At 40.7% G+C, this 13,633-nt stretch overlaps 1 protein-coding gene across 5 annotated transcripts in view; it reads left to right on the top strand.

The window, feature by feature from the left end:
• brsk2a (BR serine/threonine kinase 2a) overlaps positions 1–13,633 on the top strand; it is a 197,560-nt gene that overhangs the window by 112,132 nt on the left and 71,795 nt on the right. For all 5 annotated transcript variants that reach the window (XM_088079995.1, XM_088079996.1, XM_088079997.1 and 2 more), the window contains exon 2: positions 1,512–1,606. In XM_088079995.1, coding sequence (XP_087936121.1) covers positions 1,512–1,606 — 95 coding nt within the window. The remainder of the gene's footprint in view (positions 1–1,511; positions 1,607–13,633) is intronic.

Below are 13,633 nucleotides of genomic sequence, written 5' to 3' on the forward strand. Positions count from 1 at the left end.
CCTTCCGCTGCTTCCTTTTCTCCATCTCCGTTGTCTCTGTGGTGTCTGAAGACTTGTCTCTGCATTCCTACGTTCCCTCCTCAAAGCCCATTGACTCTCCTCTTCTGCTGGTTCATATATAAAATCCAAGTGTGTGAGAGCGAGCTAGAAGCCCACTTAAGTCTGGCTCATGTCAGCCAGCCAGTTTGATGCAGTTTGATGACGTTACTTCTCTGCATCAACATGCTTATTTTAGCAACTGCACCATTTCTGTTTTGGTCACATTATAGTAACACTTATTAACTTAATCCCACCATCCTTATCTCTGCCAGCACGAGAGTGGCAAGAAATCAAAGCCTTCAAATGATTCCACTTCAGTGTTCCTGTAAATTCAGCGTGCCAGACCATTAGAGAGCTCAAATGCTGTAGTTTACCAAGTTAAAAATCATCTTCTGTCGTCTCCAAATCCCCGCAGCTCCATAGGGCCATTGGGGAAATCAATAACAGAGAGGCGACATTTGTTTGTGTATGGGTGTGTGTTTGTTTCAGTTTAATCTATCTCATGCAAACATCTTTCTGATGTGTGTGCAGCTCTGTGGTCCCTGGCAGAAAATGGATTGGTGCTGTCATCATGGCTCCCCTGTATCAAATACATACACCACTTTGTTCCGCTGTAACTGTACACTCATTGGGGTATCCCTGCTTGTTTTCTACATTGTTTGTGGCTGATCATTTAACTAAGGATACCTGGGGACACTTGCTGAGGCAAAGCAGAGGAGATGCTTTTGTGGTTCTGCGGCGAATCACAGGATTTGTGATTTGTGGGTTTTTGATTTTGACACTAATGCGAATGCAGAAAGTTTGTGAATCCCAGTAGAGGGGACTGCTACGGCGTACCAAACACTCAAATCTCCCAATATGGGCGTGTTTGTGCTGTGAAGTACGGGGTAACACTTTCCGCATGCTTGCTGAAATGTGACATCCTGATTTAATCTACTACAGTTTGTTCCTTCATTCTTTTGTTGAGTCATTTTTGAGCCCTGGCTATTATTGAGTAACATTCAACAGCTGACCTTTGGCTCTGTTTGTTACCACTAGCCTTTTATTGTCTGTTTAAGCTAACTCAACATGACTGCAACACAGCAGTTTAGCACATTATAGGAATCAATAATATAAATGGCCCACTCAGTTACTGCTTTTACGACCCAAATAAACCCCAGAAGGCAGATTCTGTAAGGAACTGTATACACTTTAGAAGTCATTATTAGCATTCTGTACACGAGGTCACAAGCCCTTATACATCAGTCTGGTCAATGCACATTAGCAGTTAGCCAAAAAAAAAAACTTTCTTAACACATCACTTTAATTTAGCAGTCTATTCTAACTGTCCTTGCGTAATGTGCTCACTAGGAACACGTTGTGCATCAGTTGCTTTCTTGGTGTTACCTGAGCATACATGAACTTGCTAAAAGAACCAACATGTAAGAAATATTTGACCTAATGAAGTGTGTGTTTTCTCTTTGTTTTTGCAGGGTTGGTCAAGCTGGGAATCCACTGTGTAACATGCCAGAAAGTCGCCATAAAGATTGTCAATCGTGAGAAACTCAGCGAGTCAGTACTAATGAAGGTAAGTCCACTGTTTTTCCCCCTCCAGCTTGGTTACAGTTAAGTTTTCGAGGTAGTTAGTTTTCACTCTGCAAACCTCCTCTAACGATTGTCTGTGTTTTTTTTCTTGCTAAAATTTTTCCATTTATATGTGAAGAGGGCAAGTCCTTTGTTTTGATTATCTAAAGATGAGAAAGTTTATTATTTGTCTAGTTTTCAACAATCACATCTCTCCGTTCAAGTCTGACTGATTCTCTGATGAGCATCATTCCTCTCTCACACCCCCAAATTTAAATATGGAGTAGCCTCGCTGACTGACGCAACATTAAGAGTTGGACTTTATCTGAACAGTGACGTCCCTGATAGAGCCACCTCTTTGACACATAAAATCTGGTCTGACTGCCAGCTAGCATTTCAAAAATCCAAATTAGAAAGACTTGACTTCCTGAGTGGCTTTGAAAATGTCTGCATAAATAAATGGCTGATCTTGTGAAAATGTTTGAAATGATTTATATCGTAATGAAGAGTGAAGTCGCTGGCTGAGTTAGGGACAGTGTGTCTTTTGAAGCTGCTGATTTTCATCCTTTTTAAATGTTGAACTGAAGCAGTCTGCTGTTTAGCTCCCCTGCCAGGAGTCAGAGCCTCCAAGGAACCTTGTGGTTACACAACAATGAAGCAGGTTTCTGCAGCTATAATTACTTTACCCTCACTCCAAAACACTTCAAAATTGTCTGGGTGTAACACTCTTATTTATATTGTCACTCGTACCCACACAGCCTCGTTTTGAAGGATACAGTAAGGATTTTTTTTTCTTATTGTGTCCCCGCGCTCCTGCTGGGCAGCTCTATTCAGTGCCCACGCAAAATTGGCATGCTGCAAAGTTTGCCCATGCGTTGATAGAATAGTTGTAAAGAAAGCAAAGGTAGAGGGAAGATTGAGGCAACAAGATGACAAGACAAGACAAGATGCTACAACCTGAAAATTGTCTTTCACAGGACACATGTGGAGAGGAGTGCTTTCTGTAATTGTTTGCATATGAGCTGGAGAGCAGGAAGCGGATGGGTTTGCTCAAAGTACAGGTTATCTGCAAATAGAAAATCCCTCCAGTTTGCATCACTTCTACAGCAGCATCATTAGGCTTCAGATGAAAAGCTCTCTGTGCTTGAATATTGCTGTTTGATAAACAGCTGGTATTAATCAGCTTCTTGCTGTGTCAGTGTTGTCTTGTGACTTTTTCTCAGTCATTGCTGTCTTGCTTCCGACATCGCTCTCTTTCTATCTCATATCCGGCTCAACGTGCAGTCTTATATTTTCATGAGGGAAAGACGGGTCAATTTGGTTTGCCTCAGCGCAGACAGAAGTATTATTAGTTGTAGCAGAAGTAGTTGCTGGAACCTTTGTAACGTGTGACAGCAGAGAGAAAGGTAGCGGGATAATGTCCCAACCCAGGTGTTTCACATTGTGCTGTCCTGCAGAGGAAAATGATGGTAACAGATGTCAAACACTGACAGGTTTCCGACAGGACCGGGGCTTTTGCTGAAGCTGCAGTTCAGACCCAATTACTGAACTCAGCCATTGTCACTCCTTTCTCAACTGCTTTCCTCTGGTGTGTGTGTGTGTGTGTGTGTCCCAGCAGGTATGTGTGTTAATGTATGTGCCAGTAGAGACTGAATAATGTGGAAACCAGGAGCAACTGAATTCCTCTGAAAGAGACACTACATTTTGAGTTTTGGATCATAAAGTTGTGTGTGTTAATCTGTACTTGTTTTGGTTTGTATGTGTGTGTGTGTGTGTGTGTGTGTGTGTGTGTATGTGTGTGTGTGTGTGTGTGTGTGTGTGTGTGTGTGTGTGATGAGCAATGTATGTATTGCAATGGTGTGTGTGTACTTTTATTGCTTTTTGTCATTCTAATGTAGTATTTCCTGCAGACCGGAGTGTGTGAGGGCAGATGGACATGAACCTTTAGCATCGGGGGTCTATCCTGGGTCAACTCCCTGCTGAATTAGACCCTAGTTTGCACAGCCTGCTCTGTTGCTTGGTGCTGGGTTTTGCACAGTATTAACTAGCTGCTCTGTTTTTAGAGCTGCTGTCCGCTCTCTTCCTGCTGAACATAGTCTCAAATGCCCCTTATCCACTAACATGGATCTGGTTCCTTTATGGTTCCGACACCTAATTTTGAACCATTCAGAGCATTTCAGCCAAGAATAAATTGGTTCAGAGTCTGAAAAGTTGGTTCTAGGTTTGTAGGTTTACAGGTAATCAGTGTAAAACGCAGTTTTGCTTCTGCCGTGCAGTGCCTTCTGTTGATGAAAAATCCATGATTACAATAGTTCTACTAAAAACTGGTGGAAACACAGGCAGGTTCGCTAGATAGAACCAAAATTCTAAAAATCCTGAACGGAAATGGATGAAGAACCAGAGCTAATTTTGTGGAAAAGGGGTAAAAGTGGTGGGGAGTGACGCGGAGGGACCGCATGTTGTGCAAGGTTCAGGTACAGGTTACTTAATTTGTACTCGTAGGTAGATTATATATAGGCAATATATAGTGCAAGGCATCATTTTAACACATTTGCAAGATACCACAGACAACATACAGGATAAAACATGACAAGATGATACAAGATAAAACATAAAGATAAAAACAACTAAAGTGCCCTAGTGCAAATCAAAATGTTAAATATGTAATAAATACCAAGAAAAAAACTTAACTAAAAAGCCAAACCTGAAATATAAACAATCTAAAAACTATGAATAAATAAATCATATACACTAAATGATCTTGCGCAATATGCAATTTTATGCAGTCTTCCTACAGCTTGTTCACCAGTGTGATGGCAGCTGGAACAAAACTGTTTTTCTAGCGCTTAGTTTACGCATTGGGACCAAAAGCGTCTTCCCAGAGGGGAGAAGCTGAAACTCATCATTTGTGGTCTGATAAAGAAATGGACAACAATGAGCTCAAAATTAAAAAGATTTAGCGCCATGTTAAATAGTTTAAAAAAGACTGTTAACATGCAATATTGTTTTATGGTTAGCATTTTGTCATGTTTATGTGCATTGATTTATTCATTGGCCTCTGATCTAAAGCAGCTTGATCCCTCAATAATTAAAAAACTATGTGACAAGGTGCTTTGCGCCTATATATATATTAAATTATGAGGCACGACCCATTAGATCACACTGTTGGTAAGGTGACTTGTGAAGTTTCTTCCAATTTAAGGACACACAAAATTTAACATTGGTCTCAGATTGCCGTGGCTGGACCAGTGTTTTCTGAAATCCAGCCACATCCCCATTGTGTTGCACTCCAGAGTCTTATGTATCTGTTCTCCGGCCTGCCTGTGTGGCTGTCAGACTGTCAGAGTGATCTGGCTGCACTCTACTGCAAGACTCAGACTATGAAATGTCACCTTTTAATATGCTAATGTCCTGGGTCCCTGTGGTGCCATTAGGCGAGAATCTGACTCTCCTGGACAGGTGTGTGTGTGTGTGTGAAACACTGCTCACGACACAAGTATATGCATAAGGACACACACAGATACACACATACAGGCTGTGCACACACACACTAGAAGTCATAGGATAGTGTGTACAAGTGTCATACAGAGACACACATATTCATATGTATGTACACGAACACATCCTCCATGACGCGCGTCATCCCTCTTCGTCTGTCCTTCCCCCAACTGGCCTTGGGTGTCAGGGGTCTGTGGAGATGAGGAGACGGCTTGAATTAATTGTCTCAGAATATCTGGCAGAGAGGTCTTTCCTTCACTCACTGTGTGTTGAACTTTGTATAACTAATGTTGAACTAATCCACAGCCCCACAGGCGGTGGCACTACGGACCAGAAAGACATTGAATTGTCTCAGATAATGAATTCGTCTATGAACTTTATGTCAGTTTGTTACCAGGGAATGAGCCTTGACTACTTCAAAGAGCAAGAGCAGCCCAATATTTTTTTTTTCTTCACTTCTAAGCAGAAAACCTAACAATGGAGTTAGTTGAATAGTGATAAGAGTCTCCCGTCAGTAGGAAGTGGCTGCCCGTCATGTTTCAAATGATGAGAGAGGAACAGACAGAAAGAGAATACACAGTATGTGCACATATGACAGTATGTCAGCAGTCATTGGCACTGAGGCCAAACAGAATGGAGTGTGGCGATCCGATACGAAGAGAAGCCCAGAACCAGCACTGTATGTGTGAGCGTGTGTGTATGTGTGTATGTGTGTATGTGTGTCTAGGGAGTAGTTAATGTTTCTGAAACTCAGCCAGCCCTCTCTCTCGCTGGCTGCCATGTCTTTGTGCCGTGGGGCTGTGGGCTTGAGAGAAAGAGGCAGGAAGGGCAAACGAGAGCAGGGCTCAGGAGAGAGAGATGGACATGCTGTGAGAAACCCTGCTGAGAAAAGATAACACAGACGCCTTAGTAGGTACACCACGTCGCTACTCATATTTCCTGTCAGGAGTGTTTTGTTCTTGAACTATTGATGTGACATTCAACTCACATGGTGCGGCCGAATCGTTGCTATACATAAGATCATAAAGAAACGTTGAGATTTTAACAATGATTAATGATTTGTACAAGTAGATAAATATGAGTAGGAAAAATTCTCTTTTTGCACATTTCCAGCAAAAGCTACTTGCAGGATCTCGGTAAATAGAATACAGAAATAAACATGATTCATAGTCGCACAACAATGTGACAACTCTATAATTGCTGGTGTCATGAGAATTCTGGGAAATAAAACCTGAGTTACAAGCCAGAGAAATTTGAGAAACTGTGATAAGTAGTGCGGGGTATGATTTTAAAAATGCCCCTACCAGATACAATGTGAGCATGTTGGCACCAGCACAAAACCATCATTCTTCTCAGTACTTCACTTTGAAAAATATAAACACGTCTCTACAAAACTTTTTTATTTATTTTTTTTTTACATTGGAAAAAAACAGCCAGCATTTTAAATGCCTGAATACAAGCAGCCACAATAAACCAGAGACCAGATGCATTAAACCTTGTGTAGGTTCATGACTAAAACTGTGTACGCACTATGGCAGAAATATGTATACGGCTTCTTTTAATCAGCATCTTTTAATCTGTTTTATAAATCTTGATCATTGCAGTGCTAGGCACATGTGCACAAGCCTCATTTCCTCACCCACAACTTGCTATAAATGGATGTAGAAATACCCTGAAAGCTGCAGTTGGTAACTTTTATAAAAAGAACTTTGTTTCATATTTGCTGAAACAGACTTCTGAAGTACATGAGATAGTGTGTAATAAAAATGATTAATATTTGATCAGTTCTGCCTAGTTTGACAGTTTAACCGCAGTTCACCAGCGGTGATTGACAGCTGCATTAAAGACACCTAGGCTCTGATTGGTTGTTTTTGTGTACATGTAATAAGACCAGAAAAAATGCTACAAGGCGAAACAGAAAGGAGAGATATGTGATGTTTTACCTTTTAAGTGCTGTGTGAATACAATCAAAGTTTCAGCAAATGTGAATTTTTTTTTATTTAAGTTACCAACTGTAGCTTTCAACATCCGTTTGTGTATTGATACTTGTATCTCTCCGCCACTCATTAGACCTGTCAAAGAGAAATATGGTAAGAAAGTGCAATTTAATCAATTGTGTTACATCAGGGAGGAGCATCACTAGTGCCAGAGCAGCTGTCATTATGCACGGCTTGAGCAATTTGAAGCATCCGTACCACTAATTAATCACATTTCTGCAAAACAGAAATATTGTAATAATCATTACAATTAAATATCAATCTAAAAGCCGTGTTATTCGTCTCTCAACTCTAATTAAATCTCCTCCTTTAAAATAAAATCTAAAAAAATCCCCTCCTCATCATATCATCTGCAGCTATCTCATCTAAAACTATGCGTAAACCTGGTCTAAAGAGTGCGTGAGTTGGACATATTCTCGATGAACAATCTTCATCTCTAAATACTGGTTTATGTATGAGGCCTCATGTCTTTGCCTTCATGAAATAGAGGTAAAGAAATTAGCTGATTTTATGAATGACTGCAAATCTGACCAGCTAAAATTGATGAAGTACCCAGTCCTAAAAATGTATCTCTAATTTGAGCGCAACCTCTTACTCACCTCTGTAGTTCTGTTGCAATGTCCTAGTTACATTCATGAAGTGCTTGTATGATTATATTTTTTCTCTGCACTTGTGTGACTGTTAAATCATACACTGTTTCTTCGTGGCCTGAGGAGCACAGTGCAGTTCCCTTGTGCATGTTGTCAGTCTGTTATTGCAATGCTTTGAGGCACCTATACTGTAAAACTGATGGTCAAATTGATGACAATGGCATGGTTGGAATAAATGAAGTAGAATCTCGCCACTGCAGCAAACTACGGTCTGACAAGCTTTCCCCAAGAGCAGGGGATTTTCTGTACCATATTTCATACCATATTACCTATCATTATGCTGAGTGGAGCAACTTCACTAATCTGCAGTTTAGTCTCGGGGTGAGTTAAATTGTTGCTAGCCGCTAGCGCTAACAACTAGCAGAGGGAGAAGGGTATCTTTAGCATGCAGCAGTTGGTAGTTGCTGTTGATGCCTACTCTGTTTCTCCCTCTGAGCCAGTGAGCTGGTGGTGGCGGCTGCTGCTGCTGTTGGGATAAGGACAACTAATTAGCCAGAATCACTCTCTCTCCTCCTGAAGCAGCACAACTTCAAAGTCACTCTACTGTCCCCAAGCCCAGAGAGAGAAAGGAAGAGAGGGAGAGGAGGCATGAAGTGCAGGATGAAGGGAGATAGAGGGGAGGTAAGAGTGAGTTTTGGGAGGGTGAGAAAGGATGGTGAATGTGAAGCTATAACACTTTGCATGGATGTCTTGTGAAGTGGATATTGCTACACAGCTACACTGTTTTTGATGGGGTTTTTTTTAGCGCGGTGAGGTTACTTGTGGTTTGCTGACTCTGTCCTTGATGTCAGTCATAACATTTCAGATGAGAAAAATGTGTGCGTGAGAGAGAGAGAAGGAGAGTTTGGAGATGGAGAAGCCAGCAGTATAATTGCCCCCTGAAGCAAATAATTTAAGCACTAAGGACACTGCGCTGAAGAGCTGAGAACAACCAGGCAGCACTAAGTCAGGGTAGACAGCTGCATTACCTAAGATGGCCTGAGATATAAGGATAAGGATTCAAGTTCTTTTGCTCATTAATTAACACGATCAGTACTGTTTCAATGTGATTTTCTGTCGATAATAATGAAAAATTGCCTCTTTATGTAACTAAACTAATGGGATCATATCATATGTGTAATCTGCACTGTCTGACCATCTGTATTTAAAGTCTACAAAACATAAGGTGAAGTGTCATTTGAGATGATCTCCATAAACAGATACCTGAATATGTGCTGTATGTAGAAGTTGTCAGCATTGGGACAAGATTTTGTTTTTGGAAGTGTTGTGGTTTCAGTTTATTGTCTGAGTATTGAGTGGCAGGTAAACAGTCCATGTGGTGAGGTGGAACGCGTTGGCCAAAATGCAATCTTGTAAGCTGTCGTGTGAGGACAATTTAGCTTAATGTTTTCTTTTTTGCATTCTTATGCAGATAAATGTTTATGGAGATTATTTGATCTCCATTATCAGATATCGACCAGTTATTGGCTGCAATGCTTGGCATTTTTATTATTTTTATTTGATAGGACAGCTTAAGAGATGACATAAATGGGAATGAGAGCACGTGGAGATGATGTGCAGCAAAGGGCCGCCGGCCAGACTCAAACCCATGGCCGCTGCGACAAGGACACAGCCTCTGAATATGGGGTGCGTGCTCTACCAACTGAGCTACCTGCCGCTCCACTATCTGATTGGTTACACATCATGAGTAATAACCTATCAACACTGAAGGCTGCCGTGCCATAGACAATAAAAAACACAGACTGGAGTTGCTCTGATCAGTGAGCAGAGCTGGGTGTCAAATGAAGGGCAACAGATACTATTGAAATTAGAACGTCACAATCCAATTCAATGACACTTAAAAAACACCCTGTATTTCCGCATGTAACATTCTGCTAATTGTAGTTACTGGATGAGTAAGACAACTGTAGGAGAGGAAGAGGGAGTGAGACTACACCTGGACGTGGAAATACATAGATGTGAGGACTATGTCATAGTTTATAAAGTATAAACATGGTTGATCACAAATGATAGACATTTCATACACTAGACAGATGTAACACGGACTTACCAATGTGCATTCAACCAACGATGGACCTGTTCATATGAGTCAGCATCACATTTGTCACTGCTGAGAAAAGTCTGTGAGCTACTAGGGAAGGCAGGCTGTAATACACGCAAAGAAGGTGAAAAAGTAATGGCTCTTTTTTAAAGATAATTTTTAAAAGTTCTCCTTTGCACCATTTAATTAAACATGGGACGCTTAAGGGCATTGTGTTATTCTAAAAATACAAAAAAAAAAAAAAAAAAAAGGAACACCTGCACATTTGCTTCTTTCCAAACAAGTTTAATGAGGACAATGTTTCGATCCTTCTTGGATCTTTGTCATGTCAAAAACAACAAACAGTTAAACCACAGCTGTTTTTGTGCAAAAAGCACACCAATATGTTGACAAGCTCTAGTGGCAGGTGTGGTCATACCACTGAAACCAGTCAGGTAGTAAAACAATCACTTGTCTTCAGTGAATGCTGTTTTTTGATAGCCTTGCACCCAAGTGATGTGTGTATTATGACTCTCTCTTTACTCAACTTATTCTAAATTTTGACCCTAAGATTTTTATTTTTACCGCAAATATATATTTGTTCTGAATATTGGTTATCAGTATCCTTGATAACTGGTAATGGGTATCGGAATTGACCCTAAAAAAGACATATTTGTTGATCTCTATCTGAGATTGCATTTCAGACAGTCGTATGATACACAGGTATCCAAGTTATAAATACATAGCATATTAAATTTAGGATTAAAAAGGCAGAGAAAGCAAGGTGTAAAGGTTGAGTACACCATCCGACAGGGACTGTGGTGGGCGGGTGTGGAGTAGAATGCCACGGCCACAGATGAATCATACAAGGTCTAATCTTGTTATCCCGACACCTCGCTGACAGCACTGTAGCTTTCTTTCACCACCATCTCCACTCTTTCCCTCCTAATGATTATAGATTGGCCATTCTCTCCCGTCTCTGTTGTGCTGGGAGTGGGTTGGATCTAGAAATGCCTCCAACACGCACACGTTTAACTGTGTGCATATACGCATTTGTGTGCGTCTTTGTGTGCACGTTTTTGTGCCGCTGCAGAGACAACCCAGACATCCCCCTTAAAATAAATGGGTTTCATATGTTGTGCCCCTGCGCGTTGATCCATCAGCTTTATATGGTGCTGAGCCAGAAGCCAGGGCTTAGCACACAGTTTGATCTTAACAGGCTGACTGCACAGAAAGACTGTAGAATTAGCAACTGTTTTTCTGCTGTACATTTGCTGCTTCTTTGACTCATCTCTGCCTGCTGATGTATGTTTGCATTTAAATGTTGGGTGAATTTGAATTATTGCAATAAAAAAATGAAGTAGTAGTATTCCCAACTTTGGTTTCAATTAATTATAGTAGACTTTTTTATTGTAGATAATAATGTTATCACAGAACAAAACCATGAGAAAGTCCAAACTTTTCCAGTAATACAGTACTGAGTGCATTACCCATCTATTCTCACATTCTTTTCTCTCTGTGCCTTTTTTCTTTAAAACATTCTATAGAAACCTAAAAAATAATATGGATATCCTTAAACCTGTAGGCCTTACAAAACCAAACAGACAAAGGTCTGTTATCAGTCAATATGAAGGTCCCTCAGCATTCTGCATCCTAATTTGGATCCCAATAACCACTCCCAAATCAATGTATATCCACATTTTTTCCCCCAGTGTTTATTGAGTGTTGACGAGGCTCTGCTGAAAAGGAAATGGGGAATAGATTTTACCCACAGGGCACAAGATGTTTAGGGATTGTGAAGAAACATCAGCGTTCAGCCCTACCTGTGTCACATTCTGTTTCTGGCTAAAAAACCACTGACTGAAGACTCCAAACATCGAGTTTTACACAGTTCTGCCTGGTAGTTTGGGATCTAACATATCCTGGAGTGAGACGTGTAAAACCGTTAGTGCTGCTGCTCACTGCGGTGACAAAGCTCATCAAACACACGCAGGGCTGTTTGACTGATTTTACCTCTCATATGTCTTATCGAGATAAAACAGAGATGCTGTGCAGACAAAATAATGAAATGGAGGATAGCAGAACACAAGATGTAGCAGGATCCCCCATTGAGCTCGACAGGAGACAGACAGATGTCTAAACCGATGGCATTTGTTTCTCCTCTTCAAAGGCAGAAGCCGCTGCGTTGTCAGATGGATGAGAAAGCTCAGTTTGCTTTTTTATTTGTTGTTGCTTTGGTGTTGCTTTTGGTTTTTTGCTTTTCCTTTCTGAGCCAAGGGCACATTTTATCCAGTTCTTTTACCCTTAAGTGGAGTGATGCTTTCATGGGGAGATCAGCAAAGTTCCCATTCAAAGTTTTTCTTTTTTTTTTTGTACTGTCTGTTTATTTCTTTGTTTTGCACGGGAATTTCTTACATCTTTATATTACTTGTGGACCCATTAAAGTATATTTTGTGTGTTTCTTCTCAACCACTTGGTATTGTGATCATCTTTTATTTGTCGTGTTTGAATAGGGACAGATAATTGAATAGGTACATCATGTTCCCTTGAGAGGAAAACTGTACTCCATTTTTACCTCCAAATCTATCTTTGTCATTTTTTTTATATCACTTTAAAAACACTTCATCTTTCATTTCAAAATACAAGCTTCCCTGATGCCTTGCATCTCAACATGTTACCCATCATTAGTCTGTGTTTGGGAGTGATTTTATTCTACTGTATATTGGCCTGTGCCCTGACTTAATTTAAGATGTGAACCTGTAGTGCTTTGCCCTCGTCTTCATCAGCACTGATGCACGGACACATACAAAATAGCTTTCTTTGTACAGTTTTGTGGAATTGCAGAAAAGAGCACAGCGGTATTTGATTTGTGTGTGGAATGTTTTTATATGGCACTGTACCAGAGCTTTGCAATAATATGACTGATGGACAATGAAGTATGTCACAGTTTTTGACAACTGTCATCTCACTGGCAACGGCTACGCAGTGATATGTCTATTCATATACCATTATTATAACTGTCACTGCATATACATTTAGTATGTTTGTGTGTTTGTGTGTATGCACGTCACGCATACCATAAGTGACACCATGAATGACAGCTCCATGACCATTGTCTAGTTGCTCAGAGTCAACAAAGGCACACACACACACACACACACACACACACACACACACACACACAACTGCCCTCAAGGTTGTGTCTGTCCTCTCTCTGCAGGATTTGGTCTGTAATAGTCTCACATCAGACAGGCAGGGTTGTGGGGTGAATCACAGCTTGTGGACAAGCTTGCCACAAAGAGCACTGCCAACAATGCTACTTATTGGCCCACTTACACACACTCACAGACTACATAGGAGATGGTACTCCCAAAAAGGAACCATCTATATTCATGAGCCTAGCACACACAAGAAAATATTTATTTCATTTGTCAATTGCATGCATTTCATGTACAGAGCTCTCAGTAAACGGGAATTTAAAGAAACCAAAGAAAACACCCACCAAACTTACCTTACAATATGTTTTTTATTATGTCTGTAATAAAGGAATACTTACAGGTGCAGTGTGTTGGATAAATAGTGATGTAATGGCAAAAATTGAACCTGATATTCATGAATATGTTTTCATTAGTGTATAATCACCTCAAACTAAAAACCTTCGTGCTTTCTTTGACTTGTGAGTCATTTACGGGTCCCAGTAGCTTAGTTGGTAGAGCTGGCCTCCCATGTACAGAGGCTGTGTCCTCGTGCAGCGGCCGCTGGTTTGAGTCCGGCCTCGGCCCTTTGCTGCATGTCATCCCCATTCTCTCCCACTTTCATGCTACAGCCAAAAAACATATATTTTAAAAACAAACAAGAATGAGCCA

Source organism: Plectropomus leopardus, chromosome 7, assembly GCF_026936395.1.
Source record: "Plectropomus leopardus strain MGB_pleo_1.0 chromosome 7, ASM2693639v1, whole genome shotgun sequence".
NCBI classification, from domain to species: domain Eukaryota; kingdom Metazoa; phylum Chordata; class Actinopteri; order Perciformes; family Serranidae; genus Plectropomus; species Plectropomus leopardus.